Source organism: Cuculus canorus, chromosome 20 (assembly GCF_017976375.1).
Source record: "Cuculus canorus isolate bCucCan1 chromosome 20, bCucCan1.pri, whole genome shotgun sequence".
NCBI lineage: Eukaryota > Metazoa > Chordata > Aves > Cuculiformes > Cuculidae > Cuculus > Cuculus canorus.
In genome coordinates, this window is record NC_071420.1 from 4021664 (window position 1) to 4046116 (window position 24453).

At 39.1% G+C, this 24453-nt stretch overlaps 1 protein-coding gene across 3 annotated transcripts in view; it reads left to right on the top strand.

Moving 5' to 3' along the window:
- The window catches only part of NCOR1 (nuclear receptor corepressor 1), a 65453-nt gene that overhangs the window by 26251 nt on the left and 14749 nt on the right, over positions 1-24453 (top strand). For all 3 annotated transcript variants that reach the window (XM_054084879.1, XM_054084876.1, XM_054084878.1), the window contains exons 11-32: positions 471-561; positions 1099-1277; positions 1767-1821; positions 2620-2721; positions 7153-7283; positions 7768-7985; positions 9590-9652; positions 10287-10426; positions 10845-10971; positions 11828-12383; positions 14226-14355; positions 14659-14854; positions 17259-17432; positions 18338-18498; positions 18888-19008; positions 19104-19205; positions 19726-19823; positions 20649-20817; positions 21309-21449; positions 22831-22914; positions 23318-23574; positions 23935-24295. In XM_054084879.1, the coding sequence (XP_053940854.1) occupies positions 471-561; positions 1099-1277; positions 1767-1821; positions 2620-2721; positions 7153-7283; positions 7768-7985; positions 9590-9652; positions 10287-10426; positions 10845-10971; positions 11828-12383; positions 14226-14355; positions 14659-14854; positions 17259-17432; positions 18338-18498; positions 18888-19008; positions 19104-19205; positions 19726-19823; positions 20649-20817; positions 21309-21449; positions 22831-22914; positions 23318-23574; positions 23935-24295 (3656 nt within the window). The remainder of the gene's footprint in view (positions 1-470; positions 562-1098; positions 1278-1766; positions 1822-2619; positions 2722-7152; positions 7284-7767; positions 7986-9589; positions 9653-10286; positions 10427-10844; positions 10972-11827; positions 12384-14225; positions 14356-14658; positions 14855-17258; positions 17433-18337; positions 18499-18887; positions 19009-19103; positions 19206-19725; positions 19824-20648; positions 20818-21308; positions 21450-22830; positions 22915-23317; positions 23575-23934; positions 24296-24453) is intronic.

Consider the following 24453-nt stretch of genomic DNA (forward strand, 5'->3'; position numbering starts at 1 on the left):
GTATTAGTAAACTGATCTAATTGACGAAAGACAAATTTAATGTGCTTTTTTCTTCTTTTAAAAAATGAAAAATAAAAAGCTGTCTGTCATAGTCAGTTGCACTAACTAAGATGATTTCTGTGCCACTGATGCACATTTTTCATACTCAGCAGAAACCTGTTAATGTATCTAAAACACCTCCCGGCAATGGGATCAGTGTAACGCTCCTTTTTTGGTGGTGACTCAAGCGTGCCCTTCTTGCTGAGCTTTGCAAATTCACCTGTAAAACCGAGCAGTTGTTTGAAGTTGCAGTACATGACCAGAGTTGTACTCTGAAACTGCTGAAGAAAGCGCAGTCCTACCTACCTCATTTGGGAGATCGGTAACAGTGTTTTAAAGAATTCTGAAGGCTGTCATTGTTGTGTACCAGATCTGAAAATATCGCTGTTTTCCGCTTTATCCTTACTTCTTCTGTTTTCCCCTAATTCTAGAGTTGGCCAAAGAGGGGCCGGACTTTCAGCAACTATTGCTAGAAGTGAACATGAGATCTCTGAAATCATTGATGGGCTTTCTGAGCAGGAGGTGAGGCTGTTGTCCGTACCTTGCTATAGAAGCACAGCAAATGACTCTATATCTTTTTCCTGACAGTGGAAGGTCTATTTTGGATGGTTTGGGTTTTTTGGGTAGGATAAACCTTTTGGGGATGGTTTGAGAGAGTCTGTGTGAACTTTGGCTTGAAACAGGTCTTACAAATACTATTCTTTTAAGGATTATGCTTCCTAATTGCATCTTCTTACATTTTTCTCATGTGTCTGTTCATGCCAGGCTTGCTACAACCCATTTTTTTACAGCTCAAACATACGTGAAAATTTTTCCCTTCTAAAACCTTGCAGCATTTTAGTTTTTCAACATTTGCGACACTGTTTCTTTCAGCTGACTCTAAATATTCATTGGGATAGTGACAACTTCCCAAAGAGTGAAGAAGTTGACAAAAAGAAGTTTCAAACTGTCTGACTGTATACTGTGTTGGAGCTTTAAAGAGTTGTGTAATGCAAAAACTGTGAACATTAGTAGCAGCTTTTTATATTTTTTACTTTTTCTTTTATTCTTTGCCTGTAGAATAATGAAAAACAAATGCGTCAGCTCTCTGTCATTCCTCCCATGATGTTTGATGCGGAACAAAGACGAGTGAAGTTTATTAATATGAATGGTCTGATGGAGGATCCCATGAAAGTTTATAAAGACAGACAGTTCATGAATGTCTGGACCGACCACGAGAAAGAGATTTTTAAGGAAAAGTAATGGGCTTTCTTACCTTTTATATTTATTACATTGCAAATGATAGTTAGCCACCTAACCCCACCTTTAGCTAACTGATGCTCGATAAAACATCAGTTAAATCGGGAATGCTGAAGCTTTTGTGCAATAATGTTTCATAATGTTCTTAGCTGGATGTATGAAACATTGCAAAAGTATAGACTTCTCCAAATTTCAGCTGAGTAGGCTCATGTGCATTTAGTCCTTGGATAAGAAATTCTCCTAAAATACTCTAGTTCCATGATAAGATTAAAATGAGATGAGTAGGTATATGATCTCATTTTATCAGCTAAAAGCTAATTTCAACTGCTTAGTTTTAAATTTGCACAATTTCAGAACTGGGCTTTTTAGACTTGTTACTGTTGTGTAAATGAAAAGCTTGCCAATGGAATAGATTGTTTGGAAGACTGCTTTGCTTATTTGATTGTGAATTATGTTGTTAAACTTAAATAATTTCTGATTTATAAAAGGTTTGTCCAACATCCCAAGAACTTTGGTCTAATTGCTTCCTACCTGGAACGGAAGGTAAGACCTTTCTTAAAATAAGTAGAGCCTAGGGTGGGATCCCTAACTTTCCAAATGTAAGTGATTTATCCCAGCATCACTTTCTGGAAAAAAATACAAATCCAGAAAAAGTTACTGCTTTGCCAGGATTTTATACTACTTGATCAGTAACACAGTCAATGCATGCAAACATCTCACAAGAGTTAGTGAAATGACACTGTTGACAAAGGAAATGGCACTTCATTTCATTTTGATCTTATTTTCTTCCTGGGGAAGGTAAACTGCTTTAACTGTTTCACTGTTTAGCTGAGGACATAATTGGCTCTGCTGAGGCACGCTGCTAACTCTTGAGAAATCGTGCCACCACCTTTTGGGTCAGGGGATCCTACTGCTGGCTGAATTGGTCCTTAGAACTGCTTTTAATCGTTTTAGAACTGATTTTTGTAGAACTGATGGAAGAAGTGATGGAGAATTGGGATTTGTTAAGATGTACAACAAAATCTGGAATGCACGCAGCTTTATGATAAATAGAAGGTTCAAACTTGCAAATTGTTAGAATAGGTTAAATCATGCCGACTGAAGTAGCAGAGGGATATTATAAATGTGAGACTTGTGTTTAACACTATAATTTTTGCATAGTTATATTGTTATATTTTTGTGTGAATTCACTTCCCTGCTGAGCAAACGAATCTAATAAAGTTTTATTTTAGTCTGGGGGCTGATTAGTTTGAGTGTTGAGAGAAATTAAATAGTAAGAACGTATTTTTTTTTATAGCAGGGAAACTTAATTCTTTCTTTTTTTTTGCTTTTTCACTTTAGAATGTTCCCGACTGTGTATTATATTATTATTTGACCAAGAAAAATGAAAATTATAAGGCCCTCGTGCGAAGGAATTATGGTAAACGCAGAGGAAGAAACCAGGTATCTTAAATCTCTTAATCACTTGGATATTGTATTGTTTCATCTTTACAACTGTCTTACTATCCATTATAGTGGGTATATTATATTATGTAAGGAAAAATAATTACTCTTTTACTGCATTTTTTTACTGCCCTTTTTAAATGTAAGTAATCCTGACCTCAAGGGTGTTCTACATTAGTTTCTTTCTGATTCTGTGGAATATCTTCTTCTTTTGCATATTTGTGACATTTTTAATATGAAGATTCATTTTATTTGATGATCCTACCAGGCATGTTGAAGTTGAATCCATCCTTAAATCCTATGCTGGAGCCAACAGAAATTCGGTTTTAGCAGTGGAAAGAAAATACGTAATCACTTCATAATGTCAGTGTTTGTCAAAAAGCAGAAATTAATAGTGATCTTTATTTGGTGGTCAGGCTCCAAGTCAAACTGGAACTTAATAGCAAGGAGAAAGAGACCAGTTTAACTCATGCAAACACAAAATTCTGCTGATTCAGAAAGTGTTCTTTTGGAAGTCTTTTGGAGGGAACAGAGCAGCGTATTATGTACAAAAAGCTTATAGATCCATTTGCGTGGCTACCAGGGTTAATGTGGATGTTGGAAAACAAGTACACAAAAAATTTAAGAAACTTTGGACTTTTTTTTTCCGTTAAAGAAAGCGGGACAAGTGCTGGGTATTCACTGAATATGTTCCCTGCTCTTCCCATTCCGATTTCCCTTTGCATTTATCAGGTGTTTGGGAAGTACTGCAAATAGAATAGATCAGTGATGAGGTTAGGAAGGAAAGCAGAGTACTCGAGGTAACAGCCAAGCCTGTGGGTATCCTGAGTTTGCATCCTTACCATGGATTTCACAGCTGGAAATTGGTGTGGGTGCAGTGTGCTGGAGAAACCTCCAGAGCTCTGTTGGAACTCAAGCTTGATGGGATCGGGAGGGGGAGTCCTTCTGAAATTCAGGGTTTTGGAAATCCGTCGACCTTAATCTGAAGAGTTGTGGGTTATTGGATTCAGTCGTATCTCAGCAGCGATACTAAAGAGAAAATTGTTCGGACTTTGAGGCATTGTGACTGCACAAATCTGTCCTGTGCTGCAGAACAGCAAATTAAGTAAATATTACACTTTAGGATGTGTGAATCTTCTTTTTCAAATTTCAGAATTCTTGCAGTTAGCACATTTAATAATACTGTAGCAAGGAATTACATAGTACCAAAAACTTGTATTTATTAATTTTATTAAAGGTTCTTTAATGACATCTATAACAGCTACTAAAAAGGAACTTGAGAGGGTTGAACTGCTGTGCTTGCCAGAACTTTTATCTTACGATTGCAGAACGCGATTCATCCCCCTCACCCTTCCACACCCCAGCTTTGTTTGAAGCTGATATTTTTCATATCTCTGAGTAGCAACGTGAAACTTCCTCGCTGATTGGCAAACACAAGTTGTGGAAGATTTATGATGTGTTCCAAGATGTGCTTATGCCAATAACAGGTGCTTCAGCTTTAAACTCTCAATAGTTCATAAAGTTCTGTAAATTAGAAGGCAAGCAGGTGGAATAGTGTGGCAGAGAAGGTATTCATCACGGTAATGATGTTGAAATCCTTCAGTGAATACAGCGAGTACAACTTGACTCGAATTTCAGTGTGGGGGCTTTTACTTTAGAGAAGCTGAAGGCTAGACTCAGGCTTGTCAGGATGAGAGGGGTCAGGCTTGGTAAATTCTGAGACATTTTTGTCCTCGAAGAAGTCTAGAAAGGACTGTTTATAAAATGCTACTTAAGGGTTCCAGAATGCCCACAGAGAGGACTAAACAAGTGTGTCTCGAGCCAAATGTGACTTTTCAAATGAAGAGCAGGTTTTTAACATAGTAATAAAAGAAAGCGTGGCTGCCAGATACTTTGGTATCTATTATAGAGAATTTCTTAAATAATTCATTGAAAGGAGCTTGTCTCCGAGTGAAGTTTTCACTGCAGTCCGGTGGCCAGGCAGTGGTGGGTAAGGGCTGTGTGCCTGGGTCTGGGTGCTGGTCAGCAGGAGCGTGTGCCGATGGCTGAAGCCGTGCGCCGGTGCAGCAGGTGGTTTGCTCCGGTGATCTGACGGGACAGAAATTTGTCCTATGTCCGTGATGGCCAATCAAGCTGAGTTCAGGGGGAGTTTACCTCAGGTGACCCCAGAGGGATTAGAAGGTTGTGTGTGAGATGGGCAACTCCACTGGAGGCAGCTCGAGTGGCAGAATGACACAATTTCCTGGAATAAACACGTTGCTGGGTCAGGCAGCCTCCGCTAAAGAGCCGTGTGATGTCGGTGCTGGTGTGGGGTTTGTCCTTTTGAATCGAGTTAAAGCCCATCCCCTTGCCTGGATAGTAAGTTTTAATCAACAGATGAACGTGCAGGTACGTCGCTGACTGAGGCTTCAACTGTTTTAAGGTTTGTGTTTAACCTGCACTTGACCTATTGATTATGCATGTTAAATAAATTCACTGTGAAATAGAGAATCCTGTTGTATTTACAAAGCATAATGTTAAGTGAGACAGGCAAAAAGAACAGAGGATTTTTATTACTGTTTTGTAAATAGATTATATGTAAAATACCATTTTAAAAAAAAAAATATTATTTTTATTCTCTTCTCTTCCTCTGAAGATGCAACTTCTAACTCGTTGCTTTTGAGGCCAATCTCTCTAGCATTCTGGAAATAATTTATCTTGGCATGTCTCTGACATCTTGCTTGAAGGAAGTTTTTGCAAAACCAAGTAATGCCAGCATCTTAAATGCTGGTAATTTTCAGCAAGATGATAGTGGTTAGTGTGAAGGTTTTCTGCTCCAGTTCACATTATTAGAATGTCAAAACCAGTCCTTTTTGTGACTATTTCCAGCCTTTGCTTTGTTAGTGAAACAGTGACACCTGCTGCTACACTGATAGGAAGGGCGATTCGTCTTTGGAAAAGAAAAGCCTATTTTGAGGAATTTTTCAGTGAACTGAAATCGGAGTTATTGAAGTCCTAGAACAGCAGTCCTGTAGGTCTCTGTCTTTGGTGTTCCATGAATTGCTAAGTGTGCTTCGGGTATTTATTTGAAAGGTAACTTTATATGAATATCACGTGCATCTTGCTTTTTTAAAGTTGACTTGCAGTGTTTAGCGTCCAGTAAGGAACAAATCGGTTCTGTGCACACCACATGTCATTTTTCTAATGCTTTCTTAAAACATCACAGGATATTTGGCTTCTCTAATGTTAATCCGTCTCTAAGAGTGAAGTCTGACAGGGAATGCCAAAGCTATTTTATGTTTTTGTGAGATAAAGAATAGCAGAAACGATGCCACAATTTTTTCGTACTCGTTTTTGTTTAGTTGTTGTTTTTTTTTTAGCAGCAGCAGTAAGGGGCCCGTGCCGGTAATTCTGTGTGATCACATTGAGTAACAGAAATTTCTTCCATTAATTCCTGTTAGAAGCAGATTGTATCTCTTGGAAAGTTTAAATAAAATTTATGTGCTTTCTAAAATGAGATGCCTTCGCACATGGTAGTCATCTGGATTGAAAGATAAGGAATGAGAGTCCCTTAACAGGGAATGCATAAATAGTATTTTAAGGTGTTTTCCCTAGGACAACAATGGGTAGTGGTAATTACTTTGTTGTTTGTCAGTGCTTTTAAAACTATCAACTCAATAAAGATAATAGGTTAAAAAAAAATTAGTTCTAGACTATCACTTTCCTTCTGTTGATTCACTGGAAACATAAGTCTAAAGTTCCTGACCCAATTTTTTGAACAATTATATTTCTTAATTACTAGTGGTAGTTTTGAGAAGGTGGCTTAGAGTTGGTCACAATGTCCATACCACAAGATCTTCTGCTTCCAAGTTGTAAGCTATCAGGTTTCACTACTTTAAAATTAAGAACGTTAAAAATAAAATGAGAGGAGCAGCACCGTTACTGCACAGAATGTTGATCAGACCTCTCTACGCGCTTTTAAAACATAGCTGTTCATTTTTAGCATGGCATACAACAGCATATGCGTTTGTTGGCACAAGTATGTGTGCATTATCACCTCACGCTGCGAAAGAAGCCTGTATCTCCATGGGATTTATAAGGCAAAACCCATATTGAATAGGAGAGCTGACCAGAAGAAATGTGAGAGAAAAGAAGTTGATAGAGCTGATATGTAGAATCTGTACGTTCTGCGGCAAAGGGGACTTCTGAAGTCTAGGAGATGATGCCTGGGAACATATTAGTTACGATTTCAGGGTGCAGATGGGCATTACAGTTTTTTGCCAAGGTCTTTTACCTTTTACCTGTTATATTGACCAGTGTGCAGTGACTGTAACTGAAAATATTATCAAGTGGGAGGTAAGGCAGCATGGGTGTTTGTGCCGCTCTGAGTACAAGTTGCTGCACCTTTGTGTGATCAAGTTGTTCTAATGTTTAAATCCCATTCCATTTCAGCAACAGATTGCTCGTCCTTCTCAAGAAGAAAAGGTAGAAGAAAAGGTAGAAGAGGAAAAAGCAGAAAAATCAGAGAAAAAAGAGGAGGAAAAGAAAGATGAGGAGGAAAAGGATGAGAAGGAGGAATCTAAGTGAGTATCTCTATTGAAAATGTTTTAATTCACTTTAGATTGCAGGTTTTTGCAGTGGTCAGATTAACCTGACGGTAAATCTGGACTGAAAACTGTTCTTAGTTAGTTTAGGTTTTTGCATTACACTTTTTTTTGGACATACTACTACCTCTGTCTCTCTGAACTAATCAGATTGGAAAAAGCCATGGGATTTCTTTTTATACATGTAATTATTTTCACGTCTTGTTGGCTTGTTTTTTTTTTTTTCATGTGTTCTATTACATTGTTTCTATTTTCTTTGAAGGTGATAAAATCATTTATCTCTGTTATTTTCTAGCAGCTCTAGAGAAATGGGCAGTAAGTGAATTCTAGTTCACTAAAGGCGTCTTTTGGGGCTGTTGAGTTTGGTTTGTAGTGTTTGGGGTTTTTTTAATATTGATATTCTGGTATATCTGCTTGTAATGGCCATTCGAATGTCACGGAATTGTATTTTAACTATTCCCAGAGAGAATACCAAAGAAAAGGACAAAACTGAAGTTGCACCAGAGGAACCAGAGGAACGGGAGCAGGCTACTCCTAGGGGCCGAAAAACTGCCAATAGTCAAGGTCGTCGCAAGGGCAGGATCACCAGATCAATGACAAATGAAGCGGCACAAGCCAGTGCTGCTGCAGCCGCAGCCACTGAAGAGCCACCACCGCCTCTTCCACCTCCACCAGAACCTTGTGAGTCGCGTTCATAGAACACTCAGGGACCCATCTGGCTGACAGGGTTCACTGACATAAGACCGTTCTTTGTACATGCAGCTCACTTTTCTTTTTGGTATTACATCTTTATTCTTAGACCTGCTTATAATTTTGCACCTTTGTGGTGCTGTTAAACTTTAAAAGTGTAACTTCATGAGTAGCGTGTGTGTAATGCTAGAACCATGTGGGGCAAAATAAAGGCAGCTCAGCCTGTCTACGGTAACGAAATTTTCTGTCCCTGCAGGGTTAATGATGGATCTGCAGAGATCCAAACGCCTTTGACACAGATTGACCTACAGGCTGTAGCTCACAGAGGTTATTGTTAAACAAGTAGGCCTGATATTTGAGTACTTTAGAGAGTTTCATAATCTGATCTAGATCCTAGCAGGTTGCTTTTGTTGCTTTTGCATTAGATGGCAATCTAATAAAAACTAAATGTTACTTTCTCAGCATCTGTGGTTAGAAAAGACTACACTGTCTCTGGCTGCGTTTCTGAAAGGGCTGACGTAATTTGTGGTGGTGCAGAAATACTGGCAAACAGAACATTTTGTGGCTAGTAAATAATTATCCAGGATGGCGGGGCAGTTCTTTTTGATTGTTGCAGTGCTCTGCTGTGGCAAAGAGCTCCTTGGTCTTCAACGGGGTTCTTACAGGCAGCTGCTACTCTAGAATTTGTAACAGCTCTGTTGCTGCTCAGATAGTCTTCGTGTCCTAAAGAACAGAATAACGGGGCAAATCAGTTCTTGCTCAGGCATTGTGGTGAGGTTTTGTCAGTAGCTGGACTAAGGCAAGAGTGGGTTTTGCTTCTAGTTCTTTGGGGCATTTTAAACCATTTTTGCAGGGGTTTTTGGAAGATCCAAAATAGCTTTTTAGTGGATCAGATAATTTGTAGTGCCCTACTGTTATTGTTTGTTAATGGAAGTTGTTGAAGGGTCTGTGTTGTGTGCTGTGACTTTGAGAAGGAAATGGACGCTGTTGCAGCTTAATGCCGTTCAGAAATTTAAACAGAATGATCTCCAAGCCAGGGTAGTGTGTGAGAAGTATTTTGTGTTGAATCGTACTTAGTTTCTTACTTTGTTTTACTTACTGTTTTTTTGTTTTCTTTTGTTTTTCTCTCTTGGTCCGGTTGGAGACTCAATGATTACAACAACAGTAGATTTCTTAATACCTAGTAATCAATAAATAACGACTTCAGTCCTCTCCACAGCAGCAAGTGAAATAAGATGGAACTAGTTTATAGCATGTCAGATTGCTGCTTTTAGTAGTTGATGGTAATTACTGACAGTTTAAATAAAATTTTAGTGGTAAATGTCTAAATTACTTACAAATCATCTTTGACAGATAATCAATTGCCGGTTTTTAGGAAGAATAGTCTTAAACAGTTTGCTTTGCTGAGATTGTAGTGGTTTCTGCTGTATCTCTGACTTGGTTTAATGGAGACTGCTTCCCACTGTCAAGAGCAGCTTTCCCAAGTGACTTGAAGAAGCCTTAATGTAAATAATTTGTTGACTTTGGGATGCATGATTGGTGCCATAATAGTGAATCCTGGTTCTTTCTAATCAGTGTCTTTGTTTCTCTTCCAGCTTCTGCAGAGCCTGTGGAGACATCCCGCTGGACAGAGGAAGAAATGGAAGTTGCTAAGAAAGGTAAACTTTGTAAAACTTTTGACTTGCGTCCGAATACTTGGATTTACAAAATCACAATAATTTACTGAATTACTGAATAAGAATGCTGTGATTTTTTAGTGATGCTACACTGAATGAATCAGTTGAAATTTGCTGGGGCTCTTTAGGACTCAGGTTAGCATTTTTATTATCTACTACGCAGAACTGTTTCATGTTGTACTTGGTCCACAGAAGTCTGTGAAACAGGTGTGATGGGGTTTATGTCATATGTAAATCTTCAAAGTAACGTGTTTATAAGTTACAAAAATTCCTTTTGTATGACATTCTTCTAATAGAAAAGCCAATGTAGTTTTTGACTTGTCATCTGATAGGTACTGTTACATGTAAATTTTATGCATAAAATCGATATTTTAGCAGAGATACTACATATTTGCAACAACAAAGGGTGAAGTTTGAAGGCCTCATAAGCAGACATTTGAATTGACAGGTTTTTTCACCCCAGGAGTATTTATCAAACGCATTGTCATAGCAAGTTCTTTTCAGGACGGCAATAACTGTATTCTACCTTCCCATAGGAGTGGTTGTTCCATTTATTTGGGTTTCAATAGCTGAATTATTTATCATAGTAAATATTGGATCTTGTATGTTTGAACAGGCCTAGTGGAACACGGACGAAACTGGGCAGCAATTGCCAAAATGGTTGGGACGAAAAGTGAAGCTCAGTGTAAGAACTTCTACTTCAACTACAAAAGGAGACACAATCTGGACAGCCTCCTCCAGCAGCACAAACAGAAGGTAAGTGCCGTGGGCACTAAATATTTTGCAGGGGAAAACTTGGCATCTTTCTAAAGTTGTTCATCACACTTCACTGAGACTGTTTTTCAATCACCGCTTGTTTCCTCTTTTACTTTAAACTGTGGTGTTATCCTAGTTTTCTCTCACTGAAGTGAAGAGAATCAGCATCTGTTTGCTGCACTAGTTCTGTTGTCCTCCAAATGTATCTTGAGATAGTGGTTTGTTCTCAAACCTGTTTTTGATCAGTATCAGCAAGAACTGGCTTGAAGTTTAAAGAGTGTGCTCACCTGAATGAATCTGTGCTTCAGAGATATTCTCTGCCTTTCATTTCAACCTCAGATTGATAAATGAGAATGTGTTTGAAAGGAAATAATACTTGCAGGTTTTCAGTACAATGTAAATGCTGTGTCTTTATCAGTCTTCACGAAGGCCCCGTGAGGAGCGTGATGTATCGCAGTGTGAGAGCGTGGCTTCAACTGTGTCAGCTCAGGAGGATGAAGATATTGAAGCATCCAATGAAGAAGAGAATCCAGAAGACAGTGAAGGTAACATTTCTTGGACAGAAACCTGTCTATGCACAGAAAGGAACATATATTTTGTGCCAATTATGTGCTTGGAAAGCTGTGTTTCACTTTGTAACGTAGTGCTCAAATACTGTGTTTCTGTTAGATTTTAGCAATTGGAACTTGCTTCACTAGTTGTGTCCAGAGGAGAAAAAAATAGTGTTTTTGGTCCTGAGCACCCCATGTTCAGTGTTTTGAGATGCTTTGACTATGCTGTCTTCCAGAGGATAAACTGACAGCACCTGGTCAAAAACTGTGTGTATTGAAATGTGGTGAATCAAAGATCTGTAGCCTTTGCTTGCTGTTAGTCTCAGTAAAGCTTCAGACAGACAAATTTAAGTATTTGGGGGTTTTGAAATGTATTGGTTACAACTGCTAATAATTATAGGCACTCGGCATCAGTCGGTCTTGGCCACCCTCTTGTGAAACTGGGAGCAGTAGCATTTGTAAATGGTGAATCAGAGAATATGGCTAAGTGTTAGGGATCTGGAGCTTTGGTTGGGTTTTTGTTGAGAGGTTTTTTTGTTTGGTTTGGTTTGGGTTTTTTTTTTAAGCTGCTGTGTTTGTGTGCATAATTGTCCTGAAAATAAATCAAAATTAATTACTTATTTTACAGATGGGTAGGTTAATTGATGGATTGTTATTGCATCTATTTGTTTAACCTTAACCTGTATCTGCTGATTTTTGGTTACTCTCCCTTTTTTAAATCAATTCTTCAGAGCAATTGTCTTATGTTTTGAGACAGCAGACGTATGTCTTATTATTATGAAGAGGTAGCTCACTGAAGCCTAGTTAGATTTTATTAACATTGAACCTTTATGCCAATTTTTTTCCACAGGTGCCGAGAATAGTTCTGATACAGAAAGTGCTCCATCCCCAACTCCAGCAGAACCTGCTAAACCAAGTGAAGAAACTCCATCTGAGAGTGCTGCTGCGAAAGTAACCACTGAGGCTACAGCAGAACAAGAATCTACTGTTAAACCTGCAGCCAGTGCATCTCCCTCCTCTGCAGCCCCAACTGTATCAACAGCTGAAAGTCAGATTCCTGAGCCGCAGGTGAAGGAAGAAATAAACAATGAGGCTGAAGAGCCCATGGAGGTTGACAATAGGAGTCATCCAGTTGAAGCTAAGCCTGTGATAACTCTGCCAGTGCATACCAAAGTAGAACCTGTAGAGACTGAGATGAGGCTACCAGAGAATATTCAAGTGAAGATAGAGAGTGATACCAAAGAGAGGGATATGGAGAAACCCAAGGAAAAGTCAGAACCGGAGGAAATGGACTATAGTCTGGCACAGCAAGTTAATACAGCAAGACAAGAATCCCATTCAGATAATGATTCAAGTGCCACCTGTAGTGCTGATGAGGAAGTAGATGGAGAGCCTGACAGACAAGGGTGAGTTTAATTGTTTAGTGTTCAAATATTGAAGGTTTTAAGAAGTTGCTTAAAAAGTGGTTTTACTCACTAGTGACATTTTTGTTATCAGTTTATATTACGGAAAGAATTTCTGAGGAGTCTTTATAAGTGTAACAGTGGGAAATATTGATTTACAATTTTGGTGAAACACCAAAAGAAGGGTCTTCGAAGGCAGGTTCAACCCATCAGGCAGTTAAATGCCATGTAGCTGTTCGCTCACACACACCCTAGTGGGATGGAGGAGAGAATCAGGGGTGAGGGAAAGTAAATACTCTGGGTTGAAATACAGTTTTATAGGACAGAAGGGGAAGGGAAAATAATGATGATGATGATGTACATACTAAACAAGTGATGTACAGGGCAATTGTCACCACTCACTAACCGATGCCCACCCAGTCTCTGAGCAGTGCCTGCCCACCTGCCAGCTCCCACAGTTTATGCACTGAGCGTGACGTCATATGTGTGGAACGTCCCTTTGGCCACTTCGGGTCAGCTGTCTTGGCTGTGCCTCCTCGCTGGCAGAGCATGAGAAGCTGAAAAGTCTTCAACTTAGTCTTAAGTTCTTTTCTTTCAGTTGGCTTTGTTAGATTGTTGTTTTTACACAATACTTGTGAACAAATCTACACATTCAGAAATAAATTCGGAATAGTTTTTGTTGGTGTGGGATTGTAGAAGGGCTCTCCAGTTCCTTTAAGTGAAAAACTGTTTGAATGTGTAGCCAAAAATTTGGAGATGGAGTTGTTTTAATTGATTCTTGCTCTCACAAACTCAGTTTAGTAGAATGCATCCAAAGCTCTTTGAATTTGACAGTGAAAACAGCCTCAATGTATTTTTAGTAGGAGGTGAAACTTCCATTAAAAAATAATCTAGCGACATAAAATATTGATATTTTAGTTACCTTCTAACATTTGCTGCTTGTTTGTATAACCTTGAGTCCTATACTCAGTTACTGTCATTGAACCATATTATAATAATCAGTAGAACTGAATCTCTTGACGGTGATGAATAATAGAGGGGTGGAAGTGTTTCCCTCTCTTGCCAGTCAGTGCACTTGCCTGGAGAGATGGATGACTTCTTTCTCCAAAGCGTGCAATGCCTTCACACTCATACTAGTTCCTGGGAACTTGGGACAGTACTGTGTCTTTAGATCCATTTTATCTTTGGGGATGGCTGACACCACTGGTGATATTTGAAGTCTCTTTCAGTGTTCTGCTGGTGCGATTCCTATGTAACCAGAGCGCAGTCTCAGAGCCAGTGCCCCCTCCCTCCCAGAGCTCTTAATATACACGCAGTACCAAGGATAGATGTTAAATGTCAAAAGTATCCAGTATCATTCTTCTGCCTGTGCTCTTTGGAAGAGTGCAGTTGATGGTGGTTCTGCACTTTCTTGCCTCTTCAGACTTCGTCCTCCCATTTCAAATATATTGACCCTTCGTGTGAAAGGCTGTTGTAACTTACTGTCTGTTTAGTTCCTCTGGATTAAATCTGTCTGGTGTTTCCTATCAACCTTTTTTCAAAGCATTCTTTATAAAGAGGGTTGCATTCTTGCAGTACTGTGCATATAGAAACAGGGTAAACATTTCTGGTATTGGAGACTCTGAACGCTTCTTTTGGTATTTCTAGAGCAGCCTTTGTTGCCTGTTGTTCCAGGTGTGCTGTGCGACAAAACACAACATGATTCTCACTTTCCAGCTATTTGTCTAGTGTGCTAACTGTGGTGGTTTTTTGAAGTTGAGAGGCATACTTTTGCATTTAAATTTTTAAGATATTTGATCTTGATCTTTTTGGTGATATTTTTCCCTCCCCTTTATCTTTTTCCAGTATCTTCAGCAGGGAGTCGAAGCCCTCACTGTTAAATCCCACTGGGTCAATACTGGTATCATCCACAATAAAGCAAGGGCAGATGGATTTGCAACAACTTCACCACCGAGCTGCTGTCATACCACCTATGGTATGGTGGGGGTTTTAAGTGATGTTTGAAGGAGTGTCTCTTGTCCCTAAAACAAATTGCAACACTAAAGTGGCAAAAAAATGTGAAACAAATGAAGAAATATGTCATTAGCTTTGTAATTGGACTTCTGAGGGGGAAAGCAAGTTAAGTACAAACAAAAGTAATAGTTTAACACAGGGTGTGGACCATTTGAAACCCTTGTACATAGGCAGCAGCTGCTGCAGTGGGGCATTGAATGAGATTAATACAGGTACTTCCTAGAATAACAATGTACCTGATGTTAACACCTTCCCCTGCCTGTAGGTTTCTTGCAGTCCCTGTACTGTTCCTGTTGGAACACCAGTGAGTGGTTATGCGCTGTATCAACGGCACATTAAAGCAATGCATGAGTCGGCACTGCTGGAGGAGCAACGCCAGAGGCAAGAGCAGCTGGATATGGAGTATCGAAGTGCTGTAAGCCCTTGTGGCACTTCCAAGAGCCCTAATGTTGAGTGGGAAGGTAGGCATTGACATCCATTACGGAAGTAACCCTGCTTTTTGTTTCTACTTGTTACGCTGCTGCCTCATTTAAGAATACAAGTTTAGTGTATGAATAATTAACTTGCTTTCTGATGTTGCTTGGTTGAAGGAACCTATCTACCGTCCCAATCCTACTGCAGTGACAGTGTTGGGAGAACTACTGTGTAGCCCACTTGGATAAGGCAGGAAAACTGTCTCCATTTGGGTGAAATCCAAAAATGAGTTCTTCCCACAGAGGAAGATGTGGTGTGCAGTGAGAAGACCCAGATAACTATGTGTTCTGGGGGAGCCCTTTTCAGAAGCTTATGGCAAAGATGGGAGAGAATTGCTAACGAGGTGTGAGCACAATTAGGAGGAGTGTTTTACTACACCAGAGTACATACATGGACATTGAGCCCTGGCATAGGGCACAGCGGTGTGGTAGAACTACCATGCTTTAGCCTGTCTGGCGCAGAAGGGTTGTGTGAAAAGTTCTTTCTCTTGGGAATATGATGGTTGCTTGCTTTGGAGGATACTTTGAGTCAGGCTTTGAACCGAACTCTGGCATCCGAACCGATGTTTTCTGAATGTGGCTTGCAGTGTGATCCTGTGTACAGAACAAGGCTCACGGAACCTGTCGGTGTAACTAAATAAGGACACTTCTGTTACTGTTCCTGGTTACAGGAAAGTGATTTGGTTGTCAGTGTATGTTACATCATCCAGACTGCTGCAGAAAAGTGGTGCATTTATTAACTTTCATTAGATACTTGTATTATATTTTGTGTCTGTATATTGGCTACATTTTTATGCTCTGAACTGAAATTATTTTAATTCTCTCAACAGCCTGTAGCTTACAAACAGCTTTTTTTGTGCAAGAAATGTGTGTCCTATGGGAGGCCCAGTCTGTACAAAGTGTGTAACTTTTGCCTCTAAACACTCAGCTTTCTTTAATAGAAATAGAATAGGTCCAGACACTGCATTGTAACAGAGAAATGACTCGAGTGAGATTGATGTGCTGAGTGTTAGAGCTATCATCGCAGATGCCTAATTCTTAGATTTTATGTCCTCGTGTACTGTTTCTGTTGTTTCCACAGTATCAGCAGTCGTGTTTTCCTGAAACTCTAGGATTCAGTATTTCATATGCTGGCCTGGACGCGTGCATAACACGTTTAAATTGTGTTATGAAAAGGCTTCATCTAAATTAACTTTTACCTAAGTAAAATGAAAGAAACAAAAGCATTTTTTTTGCCTGTTGAAACAGTGAGAAGAGAGCTTGTAGATGTGGAGGAGGGGGTGAGATTATGAGGTTTGGAAGTGGCTTCTTTAGGTAGAAGGTCTAGGGTTGCTTGAAATTACTTTTTGACTAAAATACCACCTGAATAACTCTTGGCATTGGCAGCGCTGTGTAATGAAGTGTGGGAAAGTTTGAGGGTGAAGTGTCTGCCAGCAAAAATCTAGGTGGTCATTGAGGCAGGCAGAGGATAATGTGGCTAATGTAAATGGATTCTACAAGCTTGGGCATCTTAATCTGAAGAGTAGAAGGGGCTGAGATGTCATCAGATCTTTACAACAGCTGCTTCCTAAGATATACTGTGCACGTGAAGCTCGCCCACCCACTGCAGTTTGCAGCAGAGAAGCCCACAGACTCGTTAAAAACCTTGCACTGCATACATCAAAACACTGCCTGTGTGGGGCATCTTGTCAAACTAAAGGGCAATTGAATCATTGTTGAATTGGCTACATAATTCTGCTGTGAAATCAAATAGTAAAGACCCTTTAGAAAGATATTATGGAATGACTAGTACCAGCTTTCTTTGACTACGTAGGTTCACGATGTAATATCACAGTTGCAGTAGACTTGTTCTGGCTCATAACTTTGAATACTTAAATTGTCCAGTGCTGAGAAAAAGGAACTTGTGAAGTTTTAGTGCTGGATTTTTACTTTCCAAAGTTCAATAAAAATACATTTTGCCTTTAAACACTATTGATGGGCAATATTGCTATTTGAAATTTGATTTGTAACTTCTCTGGGCAAGCTAACAAGGGAGGGAGGCCTTTTGTCTGGTGGGATTGGCACATAAGGCTTGGCTGAACTGGCACATGAACAAGGTTGATGCACAGGATTTGAAAAGGAATCTTTAAATGGAGTCTTTTTCAATAGGAGGACTTTCACTTGAAGGGCCTAAAGGATACAGATACTTTTTCTTCGCGTGTAGAAAGCATGAGAAAGTTTTTCAAAGCTTTGGATATAGAAGTATAGACTTAAGAACATATTTAATTAATCTGTACCTTAATTATACCTTTTTATTGAAACATTTGTACCTGATGTGCTGTAAACTGGGCCTTCTGACTTCAATTGCTAATCCAGGGTTCTGGTCTTTCTGTGATAACTTTAACCTCCACAGGGAAACCAGTGGCCTACATGCCTTATGCTGAGGTCAAACGAGCAATAGAGCAGGAAGCACAAGTGCAAAATACAGCCACAAGGTCAGCGTCACCGTACAGGCTGTCTCCGAGGGAAGTCAATAAAGCCTCTCCCCAGCCTGATATGAACGCAGCTCGCTATAGTGTCCCGCCAGGTAAGTGTTCTGTTATGTATCCTAGTGATATGTATCCTTCCTGTGGAAGCTGGGCTTTTGTGAGCTGTTATCAAATTATTCTCTGGACAATTTGTGAATTAACAAAAGAAGAAAATAGTTCTTTTTCAGCATGTGCCTGTAAATAGGCAGCTTAATATTTTTCTGGCTCTCATGAGGTTGTATTTCTGTTCTTTATTTCTGCATCAGCTGTGTATCGTGTATTTTATTAAGCAAGTAGAACCTGAAAAGTGTTAGAACAGGATAGGGACAAAGCCATCAAGAGTTTTTCAGTTTAATACAAGTGTCGTCACATTCATGAGTGGCCCTTCTTATGAAGGGGGGAGTTGGGGAAGAGAGAAAGCTGCTCTCTTTGGCATTCATTTCTGACTGTAATTGCTTAATATGGTAGTCTGAATGCATTACAAAATGGTGACATAAATGACAAATCTTAATGCTGGAATTTGGATTATTGCTTTTCCCTTTGGAGTATAATGTTGGGCTAAGGAAAGAAAGTCAGGGAAGCTTAGATAATACTTGTCTCAGTTGCATTCCAGTTAAAGAATAAGAACTTTTCTTTAGAAACAGGAAAACAACAAAACACTTGAATGTACACTTGGGCTGCTATTTTTAGAAGCTTAGTTTTCAGAGTCTGCAATTCCGTAGTGCAGGTTTCACTATTTCTTTTTGAACTTTGATGCAAGTTTCAATATTCTCCGTTTAGTTCTGTGCATAAAATACACTTGGCTGTAGTGAATTTCAGAGCTGTAAATACAGCTAGATAGTGTTTGGGTACCGTAAATCAGAAATTTTCAGATGAACTGTGCTATTTCTGTTCTTCTTGTCTCTCTAACAACTAGTAGAGCTGACTCGGACCGTAATATTTAATGTACAATTTTTCCCCCAAGTTCTCCAGCCAGCACCTCACCAAGTAATAACAAATATACCTGAAGGAGTCCGCCTTCCAACAACCAGACCCACCAGACCACCGCCACCGCTCATTCCATCCTCCAAAACAAGCGTGCCATCAGAAAAACCGTCCTTTATCATGGGTGGCTCAATCTCACAAGTAAGAGAATTAGTATTTGAAAATCCATACTTAGAACAATTTTTTGCTCTTTCACCAACCTGCAGCATCTTGTACTCAAATGTGTGTTCACAGCATTAACACTTAAGACCTGTGCGTGCCACTACGAGTCCTGGTATTACAGGTGCTTTATAAAATAGAACATGTTGTGGTTATTTATATTTAGTAGCGTGGTTGAGAATGTTCAGTTCCGGTGAACTGCGTCTCCAAACTAGCAGTGTCTCCTGGTGTTCTACGCTTTGATACTTTGCAGTGGTGTACTGGATCATTTTAAGATAAGATCACAGTAATATTAGCATTCTCCTTTAAACATAGATGTGAATCTTCATTCTAGAGACAAGTATTGACATATGATATATTTATGGTTTCAGGGAACACCTGGCACTTACTTAACATCCCATAGTCAAGCTTCCTACACCCAAGAAACTGCAAAGCCATCAGTGGGTTCTATATCTCTCGGACTGCCAAGGCAGCAGGAGTCAGCCAAGTCTGGTAAGAAAAGAAAAGCTGATGTGTTTTATATAAAGACTATTTAATGACTCATAATTAAAGAAAAAAAACCTCAACCTTTTTCTTTTTCCTAATAGCTTCCCTGCCCTATATCAAACAAGAAGAATTCTCTCCCAGAAGTCAGAATTCCCAACCCGAGGGACTCCTAGTCAGAGCACAACATGAAAGCGTCGTCCGAGGTAGAGAAAGTCATACAGATTAAGAAACTTTGTCAGAGCCTGAAGAAACTGAGAAAATAGACTTCTAGAGCTCAAACTGCTGAACTGTTATTTTTAAGTATTCTATGATTAATAGAATTAATAGAATACTTAAAACTCCCTGTTTTCTGATACCTTTGTGTTTGTAACAAGCTCCTCCTGTCTGCAGATCTCAGTTAAAAATATTTATTTCAAAGCATGCCAGTTTCAAATTGAAATTGTTCGCTGGGGCATATGTAGAGCCATACATGGGAAATATCCAAATACATCAAAAGAAAAGAAACTAAATGGTTTCACATATTGCAAAAGACTTTGTAAAAGACTATGTTGAAAGCAGAAATAGTTTAACTGCACCAGATGCACGCTGTTAAACTGAACTTTTCCCTCTGTTTCAGTGTAAACTAACAATTCTCGCTAGAGTTTTTAATCCTTTCAAATGAAGTAGCTACTTTTTTTTTTTCTATTCTCTTTTATATGAGGATGTCTTATTATTTCAAATCAGGTACGGCCACGATACAGGAGGGAAGTATAACACGAGGGACTCCAACCAGTAAAGTTTCTGTTGAGACCATTCCTTCTTTGAGAGGCTCCATAACTCAGGTATTTATCCCCTTGCTGAGGAGGCTGGAGCAAACCAGCATATCAAAAGTATCACCATGAAGGTATTTGCATGTCTGAAAAAGTAAATTAATGCCACAAAGCAGGAGCTGCCTTGAGAAAAGAAATTTTAATACAGTCGGGTGGTCAAACCCCACTATTGCTGAAGTAAACATTGCCATGATTTCATCTTCGTGTTTATGAGTCTTTAAATTGTTTAAACAAAATCACCGGGGCCTTTGGTATCCTAAACTGAAGGCTTATTAGCAACTGCCATGAAGATAGCATCACATCTGAGTTCAGATGCTAAAATCAAATGTAACCAGACCTGTGTAAATGCTATTTAAAGCCAGAAAGGTAAAATAAACCCTTTTGTCTCATAATTTTTAAATGCTACTGTTTGGATTAATTTGGAATTTCTATTTAGAGAACAATGGTAACAATTCTCCTCTGAGAAGGGAAGGTTTTGTTCCTTTGAGTAGAAATAAACTTGATGGCATGATTCAGCATGTAGCATATGCTGTCTTCCCCCAAAATGATATTATAGGGTAATGGTTACAGGTCATGAAACACTTTTGTAATATTTTACTCACTATTCTTCTTTCTGTATTTGTTTAACAAGGTAGCGGATTATTTACAAATAATCTTACTGATATTTCAGTTACGTGTCTAATAATAGAGGCAGCCGTTTAAGCCATACTGCTTAATAAAATAATTGGCTTTCTAGATCTAAAAAATGTTGGGGTTTTATCTCCCCACTTCACTGCTCCTTGTTCTCTTAAATAAATACACATGTTCTGAGTTATATGTGTTTGATTTTAAATACAGGGTACACCAGCTCTGTCCCAGTCTGGCATAGCAGCCGATGCGTTGTTGAAGGGAACTATCACACGGCTGGCTACGGAAGACAGCAGCCCAGAAAAGTGCCGAGAGGAAGCTTCAGCCAAAGGCCATGTTATTTATGAAGGCAAAAGTGGGCATATTTTATCTTACGATAGTGAGTATTATTATGTTCTACCTGATCCAAGTCAAGGCTGCAGCAGGTGCTGCTTTAGTAATCCATAACTGAAGAGTATGTGCTTCCAAATGGACAGGTGTCAGCCTCAGTCACCTGTTGTGCCATCAGGGAGAAGTAGTGACCTGCCTGTGTTTGTATTCTGAAGAATCTCCTCGAATGTGTGTTTAAAACATAGTTAAACTGTTTAATTTTTGTGGCATTTATTTCCAATTTGTCATGGAATATTTTGTTTTGAACATTTAAATAATCTGCTAAAATCAAAATAAATGTGCTATTTAACTGTGGGCATCAATTGAAAGACTGATAAATGAGTAGCTGTTTGAACAAATATTTTTTTATATATTTATATATTATTCAATGTTACAGTATTATATTGAAGTCGTGTTGTTAAAGTATTAATGACCTGGGATTTTGTTAAATATCTGTCTTTTATTGTCCATGTTTCCTAACCATGCTGTGAACTTTGCTAGCTATTAAAAACGTTCGTGAGGGAACAAGGAGTCCAAGAACTGCTCATGAAATTGGTTTAAAGAGAAGCTATGATACAATGGAGGGAAATATAAAGCAAGGAATGTCAATGCGGGAGTCTCCAGTGTCTGCACCACTGGAAGGTAAAACCAGCTACTTCCAAGGTGTTTTGTGTTTTATCCAAACCTTTTGCCTTGTTGTAAGAGTGTTTAGAGTTATTTTATGGCACAGACTAAAAGAGAAAGCAGATTTAAATCTTACACTACTAACCAAATTTATGTAATAACCACTGCAATTAAAGCACGCTGGGAATATGACTGGAGTGTAGATACTGGTTTTCCTTTCTGTTTTGCTGGTGTGTTTCCATAACTGGAGATATTTCAGCTGACACTTACTCCTGTCGGTAGATCTGACGTGTAACCAACTCTCTCAGTCCCAGCGGGTTATCACAGAGCTGGAACACCACCAGTCATGCTTGCCTGGACTCTGTGGATGTTCCCGTTAGTTAAGCATTGGTCCCAGCACACAGTAACTTGGCAACGCAGTTGCCTGACCTTTTGCATTCCTGCAATAAACCTCTTCAGTTATGCCAAGCGCAAGGCTTGTGCAGCTGCCGTATCCTGCTTCAGGGCTTCTCTAGTATTATTTGGATTTAATAAACTGTAATCAAACTAAGCCTGCAGAGGTCAAGTCAGGCCATTGTATAACTTTTCTGATAAAAATACAAACACAAATACAAACATGTTTCATGCCTCAATGATGGTGGATTACTCCTTGAGGGTATCTTGTCCCATCTTTGCACAGCCCTTACAATCTATTTTGTGTACATGTTCATCAGATGGAACAAACCGAATAAGAGATTTCTTGGACTGTATATAGGAATTAAGTGTTGCCTTGAAGGTGCTGATGTGTTTGGCTCCTCTTTGAGCTCTTTTGGAAGCGTATCAGAAGCGGCTCTGAAACTTTTATGTTAAACCTCATCACTCTGACACATTTTCTGTCCTCAAACTGGCAAATTATGAGTTCATTGGGGGCTTGCTTTAGAATCCTGTCATAGGAACAGTAAATTCAGCTCTTCTTCAGTGATTCAGTATGAACTTTGATTAATTTGGAGGATACTTAGGTATATTTTGGGATGTGCCTTTTTGTTCCACTTTGCATCATGAACACCTTTTTTTACTAGCTTAGGACTCTGAAGTGGAGTGTAAGAGAAGGAATGACTGATTTTGAGACAAGAGTTAAGCTTAATTATAAAAAATACCCATGTTTTCTAAATATGTTAAAACTTGCAGCAGTATAATAGCCTGAATAATTGAATGGAAAGTTTTTTTTTTAGGGCAGGATGGTGTTTTTAACATGTTGATACAATGACTTGCATACTGAAGCTGGGCCCTCTGGGCACTCCTGTGATACAGATAATATCTGTAACGTATTTGAGGGGGAGGAGGTGGAGGGGGTTGTTGGTTTTGGAGGTTTTTTTCAACACTTGTTTAATTCTGTAAATTATGTTCATTTTCATTTTAGGTTTAATATGCCGTGCACTGCCTAGGGGTAGCCCACATGCTGAACTAAAAGAGAGAACAGTGTTGTCTGGCTCTATAATGCAAGGTAAAGTGTTACAGGTTTAGAAGGCAAGCATTAATTACGTCCCCAAAAATCTGCATTTTTGAACCTTGATGCTGTTATTAACAATGGTATCCGTGTTAAAGGTGGGCTTTATTTTAATAAACATGTTTTCAGAGTATAAATCAGCAGCTTTCTGATATTCTGTAAACAAAGGTGGTGTGTGAACATAGCTTTTTTTTTCTTTTTGGAAAACAGTTTTTTAATGTATTGAATATTTGTTCTGAATTATTTTTGTGGCAATTTCTTTTATTGTTCAGAATATATTATCACAGACTGGAGGAAACTAAAGTTCCAGTTTTATGACATGTAGTGAGTGACTCTTTATGAAAAAAAGAGACTTGGTAATTGTTAATACCAGTGACATGACTCTCTCCTTCTATAAAAGGTACACCAAGAGCAACAGCAGAAAGTTTTGAAGAAGGCTTGAAATACCCTAAACAGATTAAGAGAGAGTCACCCCCAATAAGGACATTCGAAGGAGCCATTACTAAGGGGAAACCGTATGATGGAGTCACTACCATAAAAGAAATGGGCCGTTCCATCCATGAAATCCCAAGACAGGACCTATTAAGCCAGGAGAGCCGCAAGACTCCTGAAATGGTGCAGACGACCAGGCCAATCATAGAAGGCTCCATATCTCAGGTAAATGCAAAAGGCGCTACGAGATTCATACAGCTGCTGGTAGACTCAGTAGTGAATCCATTTGGGATATTTGAATGATGACAAATAGGGAATGAGTTACTTTGTTTTAAGAAAGATACAGACTTACAAAACTTAAATATTTTCTGGATATTAGAAAAATCGTGACTGTAGGGAACATGCTTGTGAGCAAATGTGAGAAAACTGACAAGTAAGAGTCATTAAGGTCTGGTTGTATTCTGTGCTGATGTGGCAAAAGCAATGAATTAAGATGCCAGCAATGTGGTTTTTTTTTTTTTTTTCTTTATTAGCGCAGTGAAACATTGGCAGAATAACCTTACCTGAGCTGTTTCTCCTTTTCAGGGCACACCCATAAAATATGAAAGCAACTCTGGCCAGTCTGCCATCAAACACAATGTCAAATCTTTAATCACTGGACCAAGCAAGCTCCCCCGTGGAATGCCTCAGCTGGAAATGGTGCCAGAAAACGTGAAGGTGGTGGAGCGAGGAAAATACGAAGATGTGAAGACCGGGGATGCAGTACGTTCCCGTCACACGTCAGTAGTCAGCTCTGGTCCCTCTGTTCTCAGGTCAACTCTTCATGAAACTCCTAAATCACAGCTGAGCCCTGGGATTTATGATGATGCCAATGCTCGGAGAACACCTGTGAACTATCAGAGTCCAATGTCCAGGAGTTCACCCATGATGAATAGAGTTAGTGAGGGTATGTTATTCCTCTCCAGATTAAGACAAGAAGTTTTAATAATTTAATTTTAAACTTAATTTTAAGCTGGTTTCTGTAATCCGTTCTACTTTCTTTTATTCTAATGGCTTCTCTTGGTTTGGAGGGTGGCTAGAAGGAGTTTTAGAAGGCTGTAGGCT